Source organism: Corapipo altera, unplaced genomic scaffold (genome assembly GCF_003945725.1).
Source record: "Corapipo altera isolate COAL_440 unplaced genomic scaffold, ASM394572v1 295, whole genome shotgun sequence".
NCBI classification, from domain to species: Eukaryota; Metazoa; Chordata; class Aves; order Passeriformes; family Pipridae; genus Corapipo; species Corapipo altera.
The window spans coordinates 1,214,570-1,238,753 of record NW_020884936.1 but is presented as its reverse complement, the minus strand read 5'-3'; the positions used below and the strand labels follow the sequence as shown (position 1 = coordinate 1,238,753).

The window sequence follows — 24,184 nt, the reverse complement described above, 5'->3', positions numbered from 1 at the left end:
TGCAAGGAAAAGAGAATGGCACAGATTAGGGGACATCTTGAAATTACTAAAAAAAATCTAAAGATCAGGAATGGTTTGAATCAAAATTTCGTGGCTTGTAGTCCAATTTTGTGCCAGTAGCATCCCAACATATTTAACATATGCCCAGAAGGAATATTACCTGTGCTAGAGCTTCTCTCCAAAGGTCTCTGAGGAAAAGAGAAGGTAAGTGTGAGGTGTAGGTGTTGTTCTGATGGTAACAGCTCACTGCAAGCTTCTGGCTTTGGTTGGGATGAGGGATCCCGGCTGGGATGTGTCTTTCCATGTGGGCACTGTGGAGTTGTGAGCTCAACAGTCACCACAATTTATTTTACTTTTGGCTACAATGACTTCCATCCACGAGTAGCTTGGCTTGACCTTGCTGTGGTTGCAGCCACCTTGTTGTAAACAGGGTGAGCTCATATTCTTCTTGGCTGAAAAATTCAGGCACCACTGAGCTGAACAGTCATAGAAAAGAGGAAATATTTTCTTGGATGCAGTCACTCTATTATTCAGTCACTCTATTAAGATTCTGTGTTAATCAGGACAATTGGGTGAATTGCATCACTGGCATCCAGAACTGTCACCTTCTGTAGCCAACCAGGCTCGTTGGTTGATGTGTGGGACGGATTCTCTCCAGGTGATGGTCCCAGAAGGGTTTTATAAATAACTGCTGCTTCCCTGGGAGGTGGTGTCTGTGACTGGCATTAGTGGTGCAGTTCCAAGTTATGTATTAGTGTGGAGGTTCTGCAGCGAAACAAATGTTCCTGAAAGGTCAGATGGAATGTATGCAGTCAGGTCTGGCCCTGTTCCCAGATTTCATGAATGAAAACATAATATTGGGCTTGTAAAATCATATCCTTTCTCTTTTAGTGGAAAGTAGCCCTTTTAGCATACTTCCTTTAGAATTTGTAACTGCTTGTGTAATCTGGTGTGAAAAATGAGATACTTTGCTGTTCTGTTTCCTTGGGTACAAGGTTGTCTTCTGTGTGGTCTTTTTTTTTCAGATGATTGCTTCTTTTGTGTTAGAGGGATTGCCATTCTCACATCTTGGCATGAGTAAGCATCTGTGTATCCATGGCAGATACTGAAATACTTTCCACCCAAAACCTTGCTCAGATGTTTCCTTGATACCCAAGTCTTAGGTTTCCACAGTTGGCAAAGGAGAACAAAAAAAAAAAAGCCCCTAGCAGATGTATTGGGAAAAAATTAATGCATTTTGCTGCAGTACAAGAAAATGACTCGGTAGTTTCTGTGGGAGTTACACAGCATAAAGCAAAGCTGAAGCAGTTTATAAAACCAAAGTCCTAAGTGAAATACATATATATTTTACTTTGGTTGGTTCTGTTTATTATTTTATGAAATTTAGGGTTTTTTTCCCCCTCCCCTGGGACCTTTCATGAAAAATCTCCACGATCATAATGTGGCTGTCAATGAGAATTTCACTTTTCATTTTGCTTTCCGAGAGTTGCTGGCATATTTTAACTGCTTTTCCCTTCCCCGTTATACCTTCCAAAGTAAATAGTCATTAGAGAACTGACTCTGTTTTACTTATAGTCTAGTTTTGAGCATTTTATACTCTACAAACTACCTATGGAGCCTATACCCAGGTTATAAAAAAGTAGCTACCTACAAAATCAAGCTGTGACACCAGTATGTGCCCAGAAGATTCCGCTCTGGGTGGTGGAGTCATTAATCAAAAATAATTCCTTTTTTTTTTTTGATAAAGAAGGGAAGAGTAAGAGTTCAATAAAGAGAGATTTCAGTGATTTGAGTGGACAAATGCTGTGCCTTTTGTTGTGAAATTGGAAGTGCCATTCAGCCTTATCTGGAAATTCCATCCAGCTCTCCCACGTTCATGAGTTTTAGTACTGCATTGAGCAGAAATAATGCTACCTGTGAAACAGCATTATTGTGCCCTTCAATCACTATATGAAAGCCTGGGACAATTTGGTGGTTTTCCAGCTGAAGAGAAGAAGACCTTGGTCATGCAAATGACAATTTAAATACTTGGTAAATATCAGAAAGCATTAGATCTCTCCAAAGATCTAACAAAATCTTCCAAAACGTATATGCTGTTTTCTGGAGGAGGCTGTGCAGACCAGAAGGTATGCAAATATTGGATTTAAAGGTAATTTGTGTAAACTAACACTCTTAATAATTGGACTTTACGTATGTGCTGGCATATGGGGAAAGCTAATTAACCACTCAAGCCTCGTGTTGCATAACGGGAAATGGTAATTTACAGGCAAAGAACTCATCAGATTTTTGTAAGCAGGAGCAATGATTCAGATTTTTGGGATTCAGGCTTCTTTATAGTTCCACTGTTCTGTTGGATCAGCAATGTGCGGTGTTGGGCTTTCCGTGGACTACATGGAAAAATCCCGTGTGACAAATCCCATTTCAGCTGGGATTGTGTGGCTTGGCAAGTCTGGGGGAGTCACATCCCTGCTGGGTGAGGTTAGAAAAGGGCTGTGGCACTGTCAGCTCTGGCTGGAAAACCAGGAAACACTGGAAAGCTGTAAGAGGAGAAGGGGGAAAGGCAGGTGGGAGCTACCAGAACAACATCACTTTGTCAGAACCGAAACGAGTTTGAAACTCTGTTGTCTGGCCGTCAGAGGGAATTTCTGATTTTAAATGCAAAAATATAATTGTGAGCGAAAAGATTTATATATGATTTTAAACCTGTTATGTGCAATTTTTTGTTTAAACACTTCAGGGATTGTAACATTTGAGAAGGAGTTAGAGGGTGTGTGACTGCTGGTAAACAAGTGAGGGCTCCTTCTTGTGTAACAACGAAAGGCACAAAAATGTGGAATTTTCTATTAGAAAGTTGGCTCGTACAGTTTTGTGCTCCTGATAAAATTTAACCATATATTACGTTCTTTTGTGGTGAATGTGGAAATGAAAAGGAACTTGTCAAATGGATCATTTTAATTTCAGGAGGCATTTTTCTGTTTTTTTTTTCACCTACTAGTAATAGCTTGAATTTCCTACTTTACTTAAAAATACACCCGCATTTTCCTCTGCTTTGTATTTGGGAAGAGTAAGAATAAAGAAAAAAGTGGAATAATTCCTAAATCATCAACAATTTTTCCATTAAAAGCCATATAAATATATATATATTATCTCACAAGAAGAAAAATTGAATATTTAGTATATGACTGTAGATTTCCTTACGTTTTTAGTTGTAATCAGCTTCGATTTACAGCAACAGAACAAAATTACACCATGGTCTGTTGAGACAGTATAATTTATGAGATATATTTGTTGTTTTGCAGCTGATAAGGACAGGATATGAAAAGGAAAAATCACAGCTATAGTGCATTGAAGTGACAAAGGACACAATTGATGGGATTCAAACAGGAAGGTGTAGAAGGTTGTTCAGGAGGGCAAGGTCAACTCTGTTCAAAGCTGCTTCTGAAAATGTTACATTTAAATTAATTAAGTTTATTTTAGTGGAAATAGGAGTGGCTGGTCCTTCCAGGGTATGGCTTTTATCTGGCCAGAAGAACTGAGCTACTTTTCATTCCTCTGTTTTGCTTGCTGGTAAAATGAACCATTATCTTAAGGCATTCTAAGAGAATGGAACAGTGGTTGATGGATAGATAGCTCTGACTGAGAGTCAGACACAACAGTGCTGATTAGAACATCGATGGTATCAAGAACATTTAAGAAATTATCATTTTTTTACCCCCTCTTATGCACTTGTCTCACTGATGGCAGGATCAAAATTAATTCCACAAAATAATCTCTTTTGATTTCATGCTTTCTTCTCAGGCATGAATGCTTGTAGCATCAAAAAATTAATGGAAAGAGATAAGTTTGTGCCTCTCAGTCTGAAGGGAGTTGTGTAGGAATTACAGAAGGTGACACTGGAAGTGCAGAAGTGAGAGTGGATACTGAAGGTCTGTGCCCTTCAGGTCATTGTCCTGAGATGAGCATAAATGAGAGGAAAGACTAGGACGTGTCATAAACTACCCCATAATGTGAAATATTTACTATAATGGCATCATTTGATCTTCTTGAACTCAGGCTTTGTGTATGATATTTCAGTGGCCATAGAAATAAAATGTTAAGCTCTTTATAAATTTTATTCTTTATTATTATTTTTACAGGAAAAAGAATAAGTAAGTTGAACTGTCTTACCCAATTTTCAATAATGCACGTGTGCATTGCTGTCATATTCCTGGCAAAAACCTCTGGCCTGTAAATCTAATTTCCAGTATTTTAATTTTTAGCAAATAGTACCTTAAATTACCCCATGTTGTTATAGATTTCAAACCTGTGTTTCTGTAAAAAAAATTTGCTACATACAGTTAGGGAAGAAAATGGTGGACTTCTGGGATTAGCATTTTGTCTGATTCAGTAATAAACTGTATAACAGGGCTTGGATTTTGCATATGTTAATAAATTGGATTAATTTATGGGTTTGATTAAATGTGCTCATTGTTATGAAGCATTATATTGTTGCAAGACTTGCATGGCTAATATTTATCTTAAGTTATTATTTTAATTTACTTTGCTCATTTGCAATAAACTACTGAAATGTAGAACTTGTTTTTTCTCCCAAGTTTGCATCAGTGGCCACCAATCCTTGCTCTAAAGTTTCCTTATGATGCCATAAGGTGGTGGTGTTCCCAAATTCATATCCAACAAAGACTTTCAAACAAATGAAGTGTTCAATATTTGGGGTTTCATACCATGACCTTGTAGATTATGAATTTTTCCCTCAGTGTGAGAGTTTAAGAAATTTTTTTGTGTGTTTGTAGAATTAGAACGGTAGTAGTTTATTGATATATTTTTGATTATGGTGTCTTTTAGATGTTGTGAGTTTCTCAGGTAAATTGTAGAGGGGGAAAAAAGCATATATTTTTGAAGTTGTTTATTAAAAAGAAAGCAGGGGGGGTTAATTTGATAGCAGTTTTTATTTGGAGAAAAGCAATGTCTCTTATACTGATGTTATAGAAGGTGACAAATGAAAGACAAGAGTCACCCAGAAATGAACTGGAATATTTATTGCTAAGGCATCTATTTTGAATTGTCAGATCATAGGATGGTTTGAGTTGGAAGGGACCTTAAAGCCCATCCATGGGCAGGGACACCTTCCACTACCCCAGGTTGCTCCAAACCCCATCCAGCCTGGCCTTGAGCACTTCTAGGGATGGGGCAGCCACAGCTTCTCTGGGCAACCTGTGCCACCCTCACAGGGAAGAATTCCTTCCCAATATCCCATCTAACCCTGCCCTCTGGCAGTGGGAAGGCATTCCCCCTTGTGCTATCCCTCCATTCCTTTGTCCAAAGTCCCTCTCCAGCTCTCTTGGAGCCCCTTCAGGCACTGGAGAGTGCTGGAAGGTCTCTCAGGAACCTTCTCTTCTCCAGGCTGAAGAATCCCAGTGCTGTCAGTCTTTCCTCCTAGCAGTGTTCTTCTGGATCTACTCCAGCAGATCCATGCCCTTCCTGTGTTGGTGTTCCAGAACTGGAGGCAGCTCTGCAGGGGGTTCTCACCTGAGTGGGACAGAGGGACAGAATCCCCCCCTCTCCTGCTGCCCACGCTGTGGGATCAGCCCAGGACACAACTGGCTTCCTGGGCTGCCAGTGCCCCTGACTGGGTCATGTCCAACCTCTCCTCCACCAACACCCCCAAGTCCTTCTTCCTCTTCTCCTCTCCATCAGTTCATCCCTCAGCCTGTATTGATTCTGGGGTTGTTCTTCATGGAAATACTAAACTGCTATTATATTATTTTCAAATATTGCAGTGGGATGTTTGTCTGTCCATGAAACACAAAAGCTAAAAAAAAAAAAAGTTTCAAAAGGAAAGTATTTTCTTATTAATATCTGGTTTCAGAAGAGTTTACCCTGATTATATTAAAAAAAATTAACTGGCAGTATGAATGAGTTCCTTTCTGTGATCTGAGGAAGTAATTAAATGCTGTTAAATAGAATCCTATTTCTTGAAATGAGTTCACTTTCTTTTGAATTTCCTCATTAGCTGCTATCTTACAATTAAGTAATTGTGCGAGATCATCATGGATTGAAAGTAGTGTAGAGGATTTAAATGTGTATTGCTTCTTTTGGGAATGTGTGAACTGTTGAGGGTCCATTAAAAGCTGGGAATAGAGAACGGAAAAAGTGCAGAAAAAATTGTGAATACTTGATTTAATAGGACTTTTTTTCTGTGAAACTAAAATTGATAGTAAGGAGCTGATCAACCTGATATGAACTGACAAGGGGCTTTTATATTTCCTGGCTGTAAGGAGGCACAAGGAGGAGAAGAGGACAAAGGAAAATGGCCTTAAGTTGCACCTGGGGAGGTTCAATTTGGGTATTGGGAAAAAATCCTTCAATGACATAGGGGTTAAGCACTGGCTGCCCAGGGCAGTGGTGAAGTCACTGTCCCTGAGGGTGTTCAAAAAACAAGTAGAGGTGGCACTTTGCAATGGTGTGGTGGGTGTGGTGGGACTTGGTCAAAGGTTGGACTTGATGAGTTTGGAGTCTGTTTCCAGCCCTAATGGTTCTGTGATTCCAAGGGGATGTATGTTACCCCTGTGGATAGCAAGAAAAGGGTTCTCTTTTTGCCTAGCAAACAGGTCATATATAATGTATGTAATCTACATATACCTTTTCCCTGGGGTGTTTTGTATCCCTTTTGGCACTAGTAGCCCATGGAGTATTGTTTGAACATCCCTCTTAACTCCTCATGCTGTGAGGGCACTGACAGCAGCACCACTGTACAGACAGTGAAGAAGAAAACACCACCACCAGCTGAACCCTGGAGTTACTCCCTGTGTCTGTCATTCCCAGTAGTGATTCCTCACTTCCAGGAGTTTTCAGTAGGGACTCCTCACTTCCAGGAGTTCTCAGTAGTGATTCCTCACTTCCAGGAGTTCTCAGTAGTGATTCCTCACTTCCAGGAGTTCTCAGCAGTGATTCCTCACTTCCGGGAGTCTCAGTAGTGACTCCTCACTTCCAGGAGTTCTCAGTAGTGATTCCTCACTTCCAGGAGTTCTCAGTAGTGATTCCTCACTTCCAGGAGTTCTCAGCAGTGATTCCTCACTTCCAGGAGTTCTCAGTAGTGACTCCTCACTTCCAGGAACGTTATGGGTCTGCGATATGAAGTAATTTTCTTGAGTGCCTGTGCGCAAAGCTGAGTGATTCCTCTTTTGGTAAATGAAGCTGCTCATGCTTGAAAGGCAGATTGGAGCTGTCAGCTCTGTGTTTCCCCTCACTGTCTCCTGGGTTACTGGATTCCTGATCCGCCTTGTCAGGGCAAAGCTATTCCTGCTCTAATAGCTTGGCACCTGGTTGCCCTGGTTGTTTTATCACAGAGGAAGAGGAAAGAAAGTAGATTTATCTCACTCCTGAAAGTTGGCCCAATCTTCTGTACCCTGGAGGTTTCCTTATCTTCCTGGATATTGTCTCTAAGTGATTTGTCTTTCTGTACCAGAGTAGACACTGGGCTGGGGTGTCAACAGTTTTAATCTCCATTTAATGAGGGGATGAAATGGTTGATGCCTCTGAGTAAAAGTGTGGAGAAAGCACTCAGAGGTGGTTTCTGGACTGCACTCTGAGCCTCAGGCAGCGAAGCTCAGCAGCTTCAGGTCAGTCTGTGAGGGCTTTTTTACTTGTTTTGTAATTTTTTTCTTGGTGTTCTTTTCATGAACGCATCAAGTTAATTTATGAGCTGACATAAACTTCTTGCACTGTGACAAAGGAGTTCCCAAACCTTTCCTGATAACTTAAAAAAAGGTTTTGTTTTTTTCTTTTGACACTTCAGTTTTTATTTATTTTTTTTCTCATTAAGAAAGACAAAAGATTATTTCCTTTTATCTGTGGCACTATAGCTTATTATTCTTAGGAAAAGCTTCTTCCCCCAGAAGGTGGTTGAGCACTGGAACAGGCTCCCCAGGGCAGTGGCCCCAAGGCTGCCAGAGCTCAAGGAGCATTTGGACAATGTGGTGGAATTGTTGGGATTGTCCTGTGCAGGGCCAGGAGTTGGACTTTGATGATCCTTGTGGGTCCCTTCCAACTCAGGATATTCTGTGATTCTGGCATTTGTTGGCTGTATTGTGTCCCCCCTCAGTCTTTTCTTCTGCACTACGAAGACTTTTTAATCTATTTAGTTTTCCTTGAAGCCCTTGATCATCCTTGTTGCCACTGTATTTCTCTGTTGTGCAATATTCTTTGTAGAAAAGTGATGACTAAATCATATTAATGATATGGATTTATAATGGCATAATGGTGTTTTCTGGTTTGTTCTCTTTTCCTTTCAGAATAATTCCTCACTTTATTTTTGGTTGCTACTCTGTGTTAAGATGGCATTTACATAAAGCTATTACAAATCACAAATTGCATTCCTGGGTTTTAATAACCAATTCAGAGTCCATCATTATGTATGCAATCAGGAGCCTGGTCCTTTCTCCTGCTTTTTTATCACTTTACATCTATCAAAGTTAAATTTAATCTATCTTTTTCATTGCCATTGTAAGAACTTCAAAGCAATCTTCCCTATGCTTTTTGTCTGGTTGGAAGGAAGGAAAAAGGGAGAAACAGGTAAATGATGGCATTCTGTGGATTGGCATTTTGCAGTTCGATATTCAGCCCTGAGATCAATGAATTTATTGTCAGTAACCAGGTTTCTCAGAAACAGAAGAGGGGAGGGAAAGTACATGAAAGTAAAGGAAAAAATTAAAGGTTGAACAATCTGTGGTTTGAATTCTAAATGTATGGTGGGTCAGGAAGGCAGAATGAGGTACAGAAGTGAGTGTAGAACCTGTAGCATTACCAGAAACCTCATGCTTTCTTAAGAGTAAAGAAAAGACACCCAGACAGATGTGTTATAGCAGTGTGAAAATGGACTTTTCAGGCTATCAAGGACATAGCAAAATATGTTGCTGCCCAACAAACCTCCACAAAGTACTGGAGCTGAGAGCAGGCAGAATTTCCATTATGGTGGTGGCCAGGCTGTGTTCTAATAAAATCCAGTTTTACTAATTCAAACCTCTTGTAGTGTTTTTGGTTCACTTAATGGAAGGAAAAGCTATAAGTAGATGTGGCTGTGAGTAGTGGCTGATGTAGGGCCTGACTACAGTCAGTGATGAATCTGAGAAATTCGCTCCATCTCTTACCAACTGTAGGTGTATCTAGACTGGACACTAATTTTATTGACCACAAATGTTCACTTGAGGTCATATCAGAGATAGCAGCAGCTAATTAAAAAAAAAAATCTAAAAAATTCTAGAACAGTGACTGTAGAAGTTATATTTAGTAGAGTTGACACATCCTTGTCTATACCAATTGATGACAACTAAAAAATTGCAAATTTGGTTTGCTGCTAAGTTTTTTTTTCCTTGTGTTTTGCTTTTTAGGTTGTGTGGTATTTTTATTGTTGTTGTTGTTTTCCCCTCCAGTATTTCAGATGAGTAAATAATTGGTTTGGAAAATGAGACCTTGGGCCTTTAAAAAGCACAAAGGATATTTTACTGAAAGGCCATTTATGTTCTACAGGTGTTACAGGTCATGTTGGAATGGACTCCAAATTAATGTTAAGAGGACAACAGGATTACATCTCAGAAAAAAAAAAAAAAAGAATAAATCATGAAATCTATGAATAAAGAAGTAGTAGAAGTAGTAGACTCTCCTTTGTCCTTGGCATGATTGATTCCTTCATGGAATAGGTGGGGGAAAAACATGTTTAGTTATGATTACTACACAGAAAGCAAAAAGTATTAACTGAAGATAATAAATTAGACATCCTGAAACCAGAGTATTAACAGAGTTGCTGAGTAGATGAGAAACAGCCACATCAATCTGCTCTCAGACATTACAAAGCTGGAGCTGCAGGGATAAGAATTACTATTTTGAAAAAAAAAAAAATAGTGTGACACAGTGGAATTAGTGAAGACAAATAGGGACTTTAAAGAGTAGCATGTAAACATGTAATAAAAACCAACTGAACAACAACAGAACAGCCACAAGGGATGAGCTTAGAGAGCTTTGTACATGGCAGCAGAACAAGTGATAGGATGCTGTGGATTAGTGGGAGCAGGAGGATCACCTATTGGCTGGGTACTGGAATACAGTGAACAAAACAGAAAAGTACTCAGGCTTGAAGACTGAACATCCCATGATGACAAATGGTGATACTGGATACTCTCCATGCCTGTACAATGAAGAGAAACTGTGATGACACTTGTCACTATTGAATTATCTGCTTTGTTTTCTTTAATTCTACCACAAAGACTCCTGTAAAACCCAGGAACGTTTGTGCATTGTTGTGTTGGCAGCATACAGTGAAGGTATTAAAGACATGGATGTTGGCCAAATAAAATGAATTTACTATCTTGAAAACTGGCTTTGTATTAGAGTATTACAATATGACATAGAGAAGGAAACTTTAAAATAGTGCTGTGGTTAAGAAATCACCTACTGGGATAGTAAGTTTTTATGCTACTGCTCTGTATGTATGATGTAAATATCAACTGTCACTAGATTGTGATCTTTCCATCTGGAAAGGTGTTCTGGGTCAGGCTGGACAGGGCTTGGAGCAATTTTATCTAGTGGAAGGTGTCCCTGCCCATGGCAGGGGTTGGAATGAGATGATCTTTAAGGTCCCTTTCAACCCAAACCACTCCATGATTCTGTAATCTCTTGATTCTCTAAATAATCCCTTTAGCTGAAGGGGGAGACCTTTTTGCTTAAAACAAATCACCTGTTCATTCTGTGACCAAACAGTTTTCTGTATTTATGGGTGATCTTAAACAAATAGTGGATTGTATCAGTCAGTGCTAGTGCCTTTCCAGTTTATAAGAGTTATGTTGTCATGGAGCATAAATCTCTTGATGTCATGACCTGTCTGACCCATTCTGGCACATCTGTAATTAACTGGAACTCTTAAATCTATATGCTTTTATCTTAGTGGTAGGTAGTGCTGTGGGTTGTATTATGTTCACTGCTGGAGTTCCAGGGTTCTGGAATTCGGTTCCATAAAAGATGAGTTTAGTTCTTGCTGCAGCTCATGAATCTGGAAACCTGGTTGTTTTTTGGGGACTGTAAAATGACCTTGAAGGTGTTCACTGGCTGTACAGAGCTTTTTGAAATGAAGCCAGATCCCATCCTTTGCTTTTCTTTTTTTTTTGCCAGCTTGGCCTGCTGGAAGGAAGAGATGTGATCAGTGTAATCACCTGCATAACAGGCACCGTATCTTTTAATGAGGGCAGTTCTGGTTAATCCTTATCTGTGACACAGTGAAGTTCTGAATTTAAAATCAGCAGTGATAGAAAATCCATCCCAGGTTCTTGCAAGTTGTTCCCCATACGTAGTTTTTTCCCTATTTAAAAATACTTTGGAAGCTGTTTATTTCTGTTAAGAACCTGTTTAATTTCACCTTTCACTCACTGGATTTTAGTATACTTTGGCCTGGATTGGGGAGTCTGGTTTTTTGTTTTTATTATTTTTAAAGTTCTCTTCATTAAAATGTACCAACTATAATTTTGTGACCTCCCCATGTAAGAGTTTGTTACATGTTCAAATGTCTGCTTTTCCCGTTGTTTTGTAAGAGGTTAATGTTGAATCGTCAGCCTTGTTCTGAGATAATTCTGTCTTCAAATTTTAAGCAAAGGCACAAGTTTTTTTGCTTCTTTTCTGGATTGTCTTCAATACTCTGCATATTAAGGAAAAATAAGAAAAAAATCAAGATTAGTCCAACTGATAGATTAAAAGGTGAGGTCAAGACTGTTAGAAAGTCTTGTCTCTCTCTACATGACATTTTTTCCAAAGTTGTGTGTAAGTTTTGGGAGAAACACCTACTTTTTTAAAAATTATTTTTGTTAAGTTATCATCTTCAAAGATGTCATCTGCACTGTTATGGCTTTGATGGCATCTTTTACATCAGAAATTGTATCTGTCCCATGTTTGTCTTCATCACTTCTTTTTGAATGAAGGGCTGTTCTGAATAGGAAACACTGACCTTTATTATCTTTAAGTCAATTAAATCAGTTCAGAATATAATGGTGAGACAATTCTTATGCCACATTGTGTTTCAGGATTTCCCAACTAACAGAACCACAGCAAATCCTGTGAACACACAGCTGGGGAAGACAAAACTTCGTGGATACAATCATGGATGGCAGCCTGTGCATTGTGCTTTGTTTAAAGCAACCATCAGCATAAGAATAATGTCAGAAAAATCCTCAACAATAAGTGATCAAGCAGAATTAAGCAGTTTAGTTCTTATTCTTAAAATATATGTCTATCATTGCAAATTTTTACTGTGGTACCTGTGGCTTCTATCAGAATGATAGAGCATCTTTTGTAAGAATAGAACAACTTTCTGTGAAATGTTTTAAAAAAGAGCAGATTTAATGAACACAAGGCTAGATGATAAAATTCTTTAAGAGTTTTAGGAAATTTTCAGAATCAGTGGATGAACAGCTGGACAACTGCAGATACCAGACAATGTGAACATCTAGAAGTGGGTGGGAATGTTCAAAGAGGTTATTAATGACCCTTAATATTAATTGCTGAGGAGAATTCCAGCTGTGCTCCCACTGGGCTTTGTTTAAAAACAATCCTATTGAATGTGTTAATTATGGAGCTGGGAAATGGGAACAACTCCTTCTCCACGGTATGGAAGCTTGTAGACTTTCCAAGGGCAGGGGGTGACTGTTCTCATCCAGTTTGTCACAGTGAAATTGTACAAGCTTTGGGCTGGTTGTGCCTGTAGTAGTTCAGATAACTAAAAGATTCTGTTCAGTGCAGGAAAATAGTGACGCACCTGTAGGAACAAGAGCAAAAAACTCTTAATTAAAATCACGAATAATTATTTAAAGCTTAATGAAAGAGAAATACGTGTAGAGAGATGGAACCTACAGTATTACAATTGTAGTGCAACTGGCAGGGAAACAGTGTCCTTAAAAAGCCAACCAAACTAAAAAAAGCTCAAAAACCCCTAAAGCTTTGACTCTTCATAGGAAAACCTGTAAATTGTTTCATCTGGGGGCAGCAGTGGTTGGTCTTGTGGAATAGAGTTGTCTTTCAGAGGAGTGAGAAGCAGCTGCAGGGCAATGCAGAGGTGAGGTTAATTGTGGTTTCCAAGTATGAGGGATTGTAAATAGGATACTTGCAGTGAAAGGATGACCCCTACATGCAGAAGCAGAGGCTTGCAAAGTCATGATCAGAGCCAAGTTCAAGGAAGAACTTTTGGAATTTGTGATACAAATTCTGTGTTGCAAGGGAGCAAACATGTTTGTTTGAACCAAAGATTCTTAACACTTCTCTGCTTTTATAACATGTGGCCTGGTATTATTAATGCCAGGTTAATACAGTGAATAAAAATAACAAAAAAATAGATACAGTGAAAAAAAGTTTATTATTTTACTTTTTTCGTGCAAGATATGTGATTAATGTTTCCTTAAGAAGGAGCAGAACTTGAAGAAACTTTTTAAAAGTTATGGGTTTATTACTAAAAAGGAGGGTCACTTATGTAAAATGATCATATCTCCATTAATCTAAATGTCTTACACAGTTATTAAGTTGCTAAATGTAGAAATTTGCATCATTTTTTGGGGAAAATATATAGAGAGAATGCAGAGTGTAGGATCTGCACTGAAAACCTGATTTCAAATCCTTTGGTTTTCCTGGGCTTGCAGTGTGACCCTACATGAACCAGCCTCCCAGCAGCAGGGAGCTCAGAGGCTTTGATCACATCCAGAACTGTGAGATGACTTTTATTAGGAGGTGCTGAAGAGCTGTGTGAATACAGAGCCAATTGTGGAAAAAATCTATGGCTGTACGGAAGCGATGTGACAATCTTTTGGTACAGATTCCTTAAAATCTTCTATTTCACTGAGCTTTTTAGGAAACTCCCCTACCTTGACCGTAAAACTTATTCAGTGGAAAAAAGCATGCTTATATAAATAATGCAAGATAAATTATTTCAATGTAGGAATTTCATGTATGGCTGTTTAAAGCAGCTTTCAAGCACTTTATGAGCGCCCATCTTGGAGTAAATTACTTTTCACATCGTTCCACTCCTCATATTTATTAGAGCAGACAAATACAAACAACCCTATTTTTCATCCTTCCTAGGGATAGGACTCCCCAGTTCACCAGGCTACTCATGGAGAAGCAACCATTTGAATTTTAGGTGTTTTAAGGATTGGACGTTGTATCTAACATGCCCCTGGAGCGAGGGTCTACTCAGTTGCAAACTTCACCTGAGTGTTGAATGGGTGGGGGAGCCCAAACAGGCATTCGAGAGAACATAGCTGGAGATGTGTGAGCCTTTGAACTAGAATTATTTTTCTGAGCCATATAGTAGATAAAAACGATTAGGACACTGCATGTAGCTTTGCACAGGATTTCGAAACACGTTATCGCTTTCTGGTTAAAGCAGAAGCAGCCACAGGTCACAGGTGGGTGTGGGTGGAACCTCCCTGTTTCTCTGCCCCTTGCGCTGCTCTTGCACCTTCCCTGGGAGCTCTTGGTGGCCTCTTGGGTTCCTGGAGGCAATTTGCCCTCATGTCTAAGTCAGGTCTTGGTGTAGGCTGCTGCTTCCAAGACTGAGCTGGTTAATGTGACTGAAAAGTGTGAATCAGTCATCGCCTTTTTTTAGCTTTCCTGTTTCTCTGTCGGGGCACTCCCCGGGCTCTGACCCTCTGGCTCTGTTACCAAGGTAATCCTCCCCTCCCCAAGGCCTTTTCCCTCCTTACTTGATGGTTTTTGGTTAGAAATCTGAGTTTGCAACGTGGGCTGCTTCCATTTAAGAACTCTGTTTAGCTGAGGCCAAACCAGGATCTCACCCCACCGTGGAGGTGGAGGGTTAGTGGAAGGGGAAAGGGCTGTGAATCCAAAAGGAAGTTGAGAGCCTAGAAAAACTCAAATTAAAAATTCCCTGCGGGGTTAAGCTTGGGAGTGGGACCTAAAGGTTTAGTTTTTGGCTTGTTTTTTCCTGCCTAAGTTTTAGGAAAGAAGAGAGAAGAGTCACATTCATGATACAAATAAGTATGTCAAAAAGTTGATGTTCAGATGTGGAGATAGATATTCCTTACACTCCTCCAAACCATCCTGCTCTGCTTTTTTTTTTTTTTCCCTTTCTTTTTTCTTTCTCCTTTTTTTAAACAAGGTGATGGGAACTGCCTGTTTGAACTCCTATTGTTTCAGCCAGATCTGCTGGAGGCTGCCCTGGACTGTCATTGACTAATGATAAGTGCTTTTATCTGCAGAAAGGGATGTTCTCTATTCCCTCTTCCACTGCACTTTTACTCCTCATTGTTAGTGTGTGTCCTCAGTATTTCCCCTTTATTTCCCTGCTTTGCAGTTGTTATGCTCTCCTGCTTTTTGTCATTCTGTCTCTATTTGTATTCCTGTGTTAGCAGAGACAGAGAATGGGCAAATGGGTTGGGAATAGTGCTGGAAACCAGGATATCCCTGGAGTATCAGAGCTCTGGCAACTACACTTTACAGCTGCTCAGGTCAGAACACAGGTACATCTGCATTGCTCAATACTGCAGATAAATGTAAGGTAACAGAATCTCTCAGCTATATATAACACCAGGTATTTATACATACATACATACATACATACATATATCTATCTATCTATCTATCTATATATATATATATCTCACTGCATCCCTCTGCCAGACAGGTCAGCCAGGTTGTGAACTTGCTAGGACTGTGTGTGTTTTTGGTATTTCTAATATCTGAATTAGCTGGTCCTGTGCTCCAGTTTATCCTGTACCTGTACAAGGCAATCCACAGCCAGTTTGTGTGTCTCCAAACGCTGTTATGCTCTGAAGGCGGACTCGAGGGTACAGCCATTCACATATTTAGATTTCCAGCTCCCAGTGAAGCACATAAATGTCTGTGAGATCAGTCAGGTTGTTTCTGTGTCTCTCTCAAGAGATTGTGTATCCTGCTGTAAGGAATTCTGGATTCTGTCTCCGAGCAGGGAGGTGTTTGTTTTCACATGGTTCTCAATCTTAGGATGTGATCTAAGGAATCACAGACTGTTTTTCAGTTTCTAACTCATCCTAGACCAGTTTGTGTCCGTGCTGCTGCTGGTGGGGCTGCCCTGCCCTCCATCTCTGCTGCTGAATTGGGAGCTTGGCTTGTTACCTGTGCTGTCACTGTGTTGCTCCAAAGTCAGGTGGGGAGCTGAACGCTTGTTATCCTTCTGTAGGATTAGTTAGTGGCCCACCAGGTTATGTTCTGGGTGTAATCCACAGCCCTGTTGCCAAGGGCAAAGGATACAAACGTGCAGGAAGAGTTGAGCTGGAAAGTCAGGTGTGTTTAAAACGTGTGGAAGTGCCCTGCTAGCCTGGACATGGGGACTGCAAGTTGAGATGGTGACTGATGGGGTAGAATCATTTGTAAAGCACTTTTTCTTCCTTTTGATACTCCACGTAAATGCCTTGAAGCATTAGGTATTGTACATTTATTATTAAAAATTTATTATTTTAAATTTACTATTTGGAAACATGGGCTAAATCATTATTATCTTGCCTTTTGACTCCTCTCAACCTACTGATTTTCTACCTTGCTTGACATCCTTCTTACACTAATGACACTATTTGCCTTCCAGTAGCAAATAGACAGTTGGAAGTACAAACTTAGGCTGCCAGCACTGCCAATCTAGTATTACCACCAAGTGAATCCTACAGCTTTGCTATGAGTCAGGTAGAATGGGTTTTTACTTCATTCAGTGTGAAATGTTCAGCATCTGCCCTTCATGTCTGCACTGTTCTGCATTGCAGACTTGAGCTGGAGGCCTGTTCAAGACTGGCAGTGTTTCTATTTCTAAAAGATTATCAGTTTGCTTCATCAAATGTTGCTTTTGCTTATGTAGATTTGAAATATTTTTACTGTTACACTGAACTTTCAGCAGAGAAATGAGCTGAGCTGTCACCTGGGAGCAGCTTTGAGCATGGGAATGCACGTCTGTGCCAGTCACAAGGAGAGTGGATCTATTGTAGAGGGAAACGTTACATTGTGGTGTGACAGACAAACAATTCCACGTGCAGAATAGTTTGGCTTTGTAGAATGTTCCAAAAACGTAAAAAGTCCTGCTGTGTGAAAAGGTTGGTGACAGGGCTGGTGTGGGGTTAGATTTTTTGGTGACTGTCATGAAATGAAGAATTCCACTGATGCGGAATTTGGCTCTAGTGTAGGAATCTGCTTGTTCCACTTGTTCGAGTAAATGCTTGTTAGCATTTACTAAAGTAAATACTTACTTTCTTTACAGATAGGCTTTGAAGACAAACTGCCTGAACAAATGTTCACATTGAACATTACTGAACTGGATAGAGACATTTCTTTACTGCTGTATTTAGGAAAAGCTAAAAAGCTTTAAAGAGACATTTTGGCACATGCTCAAGGAGGAAAACAAAGTTAGGCAATAGAATTCCCTAAATATATTCTTGAAAAAAGTGTTGAAATGGTTTCAGGGTTAGGACTGCAATGTCTGTACACTTCAATAGCAGTATTATTACAGCACTATTGACATAGTTTCCTTATTTAACAATATCAGTTTTAAAATGTAGGGTTAATAATCACATTCAGCCTGTTGAAAGCATAGGTGAAAAACAGAGATTAAGTTTCACAGAAGCTTTCTGCTAAAAATGTTTCCTTAACTCTGCAGTCATAAAATCAGCAAGTGAATTTTTATTCCATGGGATTTACCCTGAAGAACAATGAGTACACGTTTCTGAATTACAGAGGTTGAGACTCAAACGAGAAACCTGATTTCCCATTTGAAAGAAGGAATAAATATGTTGCTGAGCATTCAAAAAATGACACGAAGTGGTCAGTATGACAATAAATAACTCGATGAGAAAGCAGAAAAATTAAGCTCTTTATGAAAATAGTAGTATCAGTCTAGTCTAGAAGGTAATAGGAAAGGAAATCTTTTACTTACATCTGCCAGTGTTCTCTCTATCATAATACACTTTTATCTTTATATGAAAAATATTATGGGATGCCATTATCCTCTGCTCACAGAGGTTATCTTCTTCCCAGGTACTGCACAATTCAAGCCAGGTGTAAGCTGTGAAGCAATTTGTGTTTTCATTGAAGTGCTTAAAGCTGCTTGTTTGGGGATTATTTGGTCAAATAGTTGTAAGATATTCTTAGCATCCTGTCCTTTATCCAACTGAGCAGTCCCTGTTCACCTGTTTGGTCTGGGAAGTTCACTGTAGATATGTCAAGGAAGAAATATTCTATCTGTTCATGAACACACAGTTGGGCAGGCAGCTTCTTTTTAGTCTTGTCATTTAAAATTGCTGTTGCAACAGCAGCTGGAGGAATGTTGAGGAAAATGCATTAATTTGACTTGTTGTTTTTACTTATTTGCTGTCGTGGGGTAGATTTTCTTGCAAATAAAAAAACTATCTTAGGAGTTTTTAATAAGGCTTTTTCTCATATATATCTTTTTGTATTTGAAAGCACTGCTCACTCTTTTATATTTAGTTCTGAAGGATATTTGTTTTATTTTGTAGTAAAGGTTGAATCTGAGGCCGTGTTCTGATTGTAACAACTGGTTGTCCAGGTTATCTTTGGTATCACCTGTGTGCTTGTCATCCACTGAAATTAATTTGCTTTTGTGGGCTTTGGACTGTGGTACAGCTTTGAATTTATTTTTTTATTATGACAAGTGTATGTTTGAGTACTCATGGTAATAGTGGGGAAAAGTGAGCTTATTAAAAAGAAAGACCATGTGGCACATTTGAAAATGTCATAACTCATATAAATTATTTACTAGAATAATTGTCTACTTCAGACTTATTTTTTTGAATCCAGAGGCCAACTCTAGTGTCAACCATCCTTATATAAAAAAGAAACGGGTTCTGAGAGATGAATAAATATTGTCTGCTGCAAAAAAGGGCTCGGCTCCCACATCAGCCGTGTTTAGAGCAACCAGAAACTGTCTGGCAGTTTTCTTTAGTCACATCTGGGTGACTGACATGAAACCTGAGGATTTTTTTGCAGAAGGGTGGAAACTGAATAATAATGATTGTAGCACACACACACTGGATATTATCAGATATTTCTGTCACCGAGTGTTTGCAAATAAGAAGAGCCTGAGGGTGGGGTTTATATGTGATTTATAAATACATTGCTTAAGGAGTTCTGATCTGCCTCTTTTTGAGCAAATATTTTGACACAGAATCTTTTGCAGCCTATGAATGGATTTTGCAGAGACTTTAATTTTGATTGATAGTAATCAGTCAAGACATTCTCCTGAATAAAGCAGCAGAATCTATTTTGTAGGTACTAGATAATGTTGCTGAGTCCTGAGTATGTACCTTATTGAATAGAGCTTTATGAGGTGGATTGTGATTCAAGGAGCAATAGCTGAATATCTTTTGATTGTGTTCACTTAATTGCAGAGGTGGAGTATTTATTTATTTACTTTTACATTTTATTACCTAAATTACCTTGTTGGTTAAACATAGTTTTCTGGAGAAAACAATTTAAAACTTTTGGGATATTGTAGTCTGAGGATTTGACTTGAATCTCACCTAAGCAATGTCCAGTGTGATACTATTGAATTATCTTTCCCTGTTGGAGTTCTCATTGCCTTTTTTTTTTTTTAATTTTCATTTTAAAATAGAGGTAAATATTTAAACCAGAGTTATTTAAAATGAACATTTTTTTCATCAAACTTTTCTGTCTTCTTGTTTTTTATTGACAAGTTAGTTTACATGTGGCTTTGCTTGTCACCAAATACCTCTACAAAATCACTTTCCAGCTCAATGAGGTGCATTTGTTGTCTCTTACAACCTGACAGCTGGGCTTCTCTGTACCTGGAATTTCAAAAATGAAGTCAACTGTCTAGAAAATTGCATAAAAACCTGAAAAGGCAAAAAAAAAAAAAAAAAAAAAAAAAATGACAGCAACTTGCTGTTGCCTTCATTTTAGGCCTTGTTTAAGCTTTTAAGTCTCAGGTGGTCTGGAGAATCCTTTTCGGTTTTAAACGAGTTCTGCTCTTTTTGATGCAACATTAAGAAATGCTGAAAACTGTGGGGAAGTTCTGTTCAAAACCATGAACAGAGCTGTTGAATTTGTTTTATTCCACATGTGGGTGGGCTGACCTTGTCTGGCAGCCAAATGCCCACCAAGCTGCTCCTCCCTCCCCATCCTTGAGAAGGGACAGGGGCAGGAAATAGGATGGAAACCTTATAGGTTTGGAAACCTCAAAGTCAGGGCAGTCATTTGCCAATCACTGTCACAGGCAAACAGACTTGGGGAAAATGATTTTAAAATTTATTGCTAATTAAAATAGGGTGGGATTGCAAGGGAAGAAAAGGGCAAAATCTAAATCACCTTCCTCCACCCTGAGTTTTTACCCAGTCTCCACTTCTGACTCTTCTGCTTCCTTCTCCCACTCTGAGCAGCACTGGGGGATTTTGGGGTTGCAGTAGGTTCATGACACCAGGTCAGTGATTATTCGGTCAGAACCACCTTGTGGGGAGTGTGTGTGTGTGTGTGTGTGTGTGTGTGTGTCTGTGTCTGTGTCTGTGTCTGTGTCTGTGTCTGTGTGTCTGTGTGTGTGTGTGGAGGGGGAAAGGCTGGATCCAACCTCACGGAGATGGGGTGGCATCATGTCTCTTATGGCAGCCCCTGGAGCCCACATAGGGAAGCTCTGGAGCAGTCAAAGGCAGCCCAGGAAAACTATAACACCCCACAGCTCCTGGAGCCCCTAAGCCACGCTCAGACTGGGGCAGTGAGGACGGTGCCCTGTAACACCCCACAGCTCCTGCAGCCCCTCACCCAGCTCAGACTGGGGCAGTGAGGACGGTGCCCTGTAACACCCCACAGCTCCTGCAGCCCCTCACCCAGTTCAGACTGGGGCAGTGAGGACAGTGCCCTCACACCAGCCTGGAAGCCCAGAGTGGGTGGTGGATCATAAGCCCCAACTGGAGGGGTTGTCCACAGGGACCAGAGCAGATAAAACCACAGACATGTGTTTGCCTCGTGTCACGGCCCTGCCACTTGGACATGTGAGAGCTGGTCTTCTACCAGGTGTCAGTGGTAGCTCTATGATCTGTCTCTCCCTCTTTCTCCTTCTCTCTTCGTACCCCCTCTGCTTCTCTTTCTTTGCTCCTTTCTTGATGCTCAGGGTGGCTTGGAGCTGGAGGGATTGGATCTCGACTTAAGCATTGTGGATTTGTTGGATCTTGACTTAAGAATAATGGATTGGTTGGATTTTGACTTTAGGGTTGCAAATTAATAGTGTAGGTTGAGCCAGTATTGTGATGGAACATTTTTGTGTCCCTTTGAACTTTGGCCAAGTTCCCTTATTTACTCCCCAAAATTAATAAAGAAATCCCTCAGGAACAAGTCCATGGCTTATTCTCTTGACTCTGTCTCGAGGTATTAAAGAACCCCAATGTCTATTAAAGTAAAACTCCTCCCCAAGCCCATGAGCCAGCAGCTCCAGGGGCTGGAGTCCTACACACTCCCCATCCTTCCTCACACCTTTCCTGTGCTCCAGTTTGAATTCTGTCCTTTAGCTGCACTCCTTCAGGATAAACCTGCTCCCTGCATGCACCCTCCATGTGGTGCAGTTCCTTCAGGACACATCCATCTGCTGTGGTGTTGGAGTATCTGTTCTCAAGGGCTAAAGGAGGAAAAAGAATTCTGAATATAAATGTTTAAGCCCTCAGAGGATATGGCACCTGGAGGGTTTTTTTATATGTGAATGTATATATTTATTCTCTAAGTAAATGATATGCAGTATTTGGATATTACACTGATAATTTTCATGGATGTTGTGTAATTTTGTCTGTTCCAGGGATTATGACTTCTGCAACGTCACCTATCATTTTGAAATGGGACCCCAAAAGTTTGGAAATCAGGACTCTCACAGTGGAGAGGCTGCTGGAGCCGCTCGTTACCCAGGCAAGTATCTTTGGCTTGTTTTGCTTCTTCCCTCAGCCTGATGCTGTATTTACTCCTTTCACCTAATTATCTTAATAATATTTGATGATAAAAACGTGAGCAGTTTTTGTTCGTGTTCTCTGGTGGAAAGCTCTGTTCAAACATGTTTGGGAGCTCTTGTTCTAAATAATTTATGGTCTCAAAGCTTGAGCAGGAATACAGTAGCAACAACTATTTACTTAGGTCTACCTTAAAGCAATTTAGAAATTCATGAAACAGTCAGTCTAAGACTGAGCACATGCTGCTGGTTTGTTATTACACCACAGAAGACAGATTCAAAAAAACCCAAACAAAACCAACCAACCAAATCGCAGAAACCCTTAAAACCTGTTTCATTTCATGCTGCCATCACTGGGAGGATGTAGAGGCCTGGTGCCTTTCTGTTCCTGAGCTGATGTTAATAATGGGAAACTGGTTACATAATTTAGTAATCTTCAAGATGGGAAGCTCCATTATTTAAAATACATACAGAAGTCATTTTTCTTCTAGGAATGCTCATATTAAAAATGAATATCAGCTATCCCCATCTGTCCATTCACCTGGTACTAACAGTTTTTTTGTAGACATTGTGGATCTTGACATTGTGGATCTTGTTCTTCTGCAGGACAGAAATGCAGGCCTTCATTTGAGTGTGAGAACAGACTTGATGTCTCTGTTTTAAGAATAAATCTTCTTTAATTCATCCCAAAAATGATGTATCTGCATGATTCCTATGCTCCTAAAGTGAGTCACTATGTAAAGAAATGATACTTAGTCTTTTTTCTTTGTTTCTGAAAAGAAAAAAAAGAGTTATTTTTCCACAAATTATTCTGGACATGAAAGTCTCTAAGCATGTACACATATTACAGACTCAAAGTCAGAGAGATGTTTCATTTCATGTAGTTGGTGATAACATGGTAATTAACTTTCATTACAAACCTTCATAACTTTGTTGTTGATATGAAAGACAGACTAAAATCCTAAATTCATTGTAAAACCAACTAAAAATGGGGTTACAAACTCTCAGTTATTCTGATACCGGTGTTGGTACAGCATTTCAAGCTACTGTGCACCACAACCTGTTGGAGGATGAGCAAGTTACTGGGTGTTCTGTGAGGGAATTTCGTGTTTTCACTTTATTTTCCAGCAACTTGCCCAGAGAAGAATCCAGCAGCCAACAAGTTAAAACGCCATTGTAAGTTCTTAGTTTCACAAACTGCTTGGATTAACTGGGCTTAGCCAGGTTTGTGTTTGATGGAGTGCCTCAGCAAGAAATTCTTTACAGAGAGGGTAATCAGGCATTGGAACGGCCTACCCAGAGAGGTGGTGGATTCACCATCCCTGGAGGTTTTTAAGAAGAGATTGGACGTGACCCTTAGTGCCATGATATAGTAATGGGAGTTGGATCAGGGGTTGGACTTGATGATCTTGGAGGTCTTTTCCAACCCAATCTATTCTATGATTCTATGATTCTCTAAGTTTAAATCAGGAAATTACAAGCTGAACTACAAGAGATGGTTTTCTTCAATGATGACAACTTCGGTTCTCAAGATTGTGTTTTGATGAGGAACAATGTATTTCTATTTCAGCAGTTTGTCAAGAAGACTAGAGAAAATAAAATGCTGTCAAGAGAACTATTGAGTTATTGCTTTATTCAATGTTTATGAATATCTTCATTCTGATTTCTTCTTTTCATGGGTTTCTACATAATATGAACATATAAACCCTCTTTGAACGTGTACTTTAATTTCCTGTATTATAGAAATAAGTAGTTTTACTTATTTCCCTGTACTTTAATCCAGTAGATGTTTGACTAAAGCATGTTTTGTGTGAGCCACACAAACATAACCATGGAAGCTTCAAGTGATGAGAAATGTGTTACCTTCAGATTGTGTTTATCTGTTGCCTTTTCAGCTGAAGTTGTTCAGCTGCTCTTTCTGTTTTTCTCAGATAAGTTAACGATGATCCCAGTTTAAAGGCTTTTTATTTTTTGCAATGCCTAAAATTGCATTTGCAGTCTGGTCAAGTCAAGAATAGTATCTCTTTTACCCCTGTTTGGGCTTCAATCACAATCTGCCTGTGCAGTGACAGCCTCCACAAGACACCATGTGCACGTTCCACGTGCAGAGATTTGGATCTCCTCATGAAGTTTCAAAGCAATTTTCTTCCTAAAGAGAACATCTAATTTGAAATTTTATCGTGGCAAATAAATAAATTAATCCTATTCATTTTGAAGTCTGAAGTC

At 39.6% G+C, this 24,184-nt stretch overlaps 1 protein-coding gene across 6 annotated transcripts in view; it reads left to right on the top strand.

The window, feature by feature from the left end:
• The window catches only part of CTNNA2 (catenin alpha 2), a 505,236-nt gene that overhangs the window by 38,930 nt on the left and 442,122 nt on the right, over positions 1-24,184 (top strand). For all 6 annotated transcript variants that reach the window (XM_027660541.1, XM_027660548.1, XM_027660542.1 and 3 more), the window contains one exon: positions 21,815-21,921. In XM_027660541.1, the coding sequence (XP_027516342.1) occupies positions 21,820-21,921 (102 nt within the window). In that variant the 5' untranslated portion in view covers positions 21,815-21,819. The remainder of the gene's footprint in view (positions 1-21,814; positions 21,922-24,184) is intronic.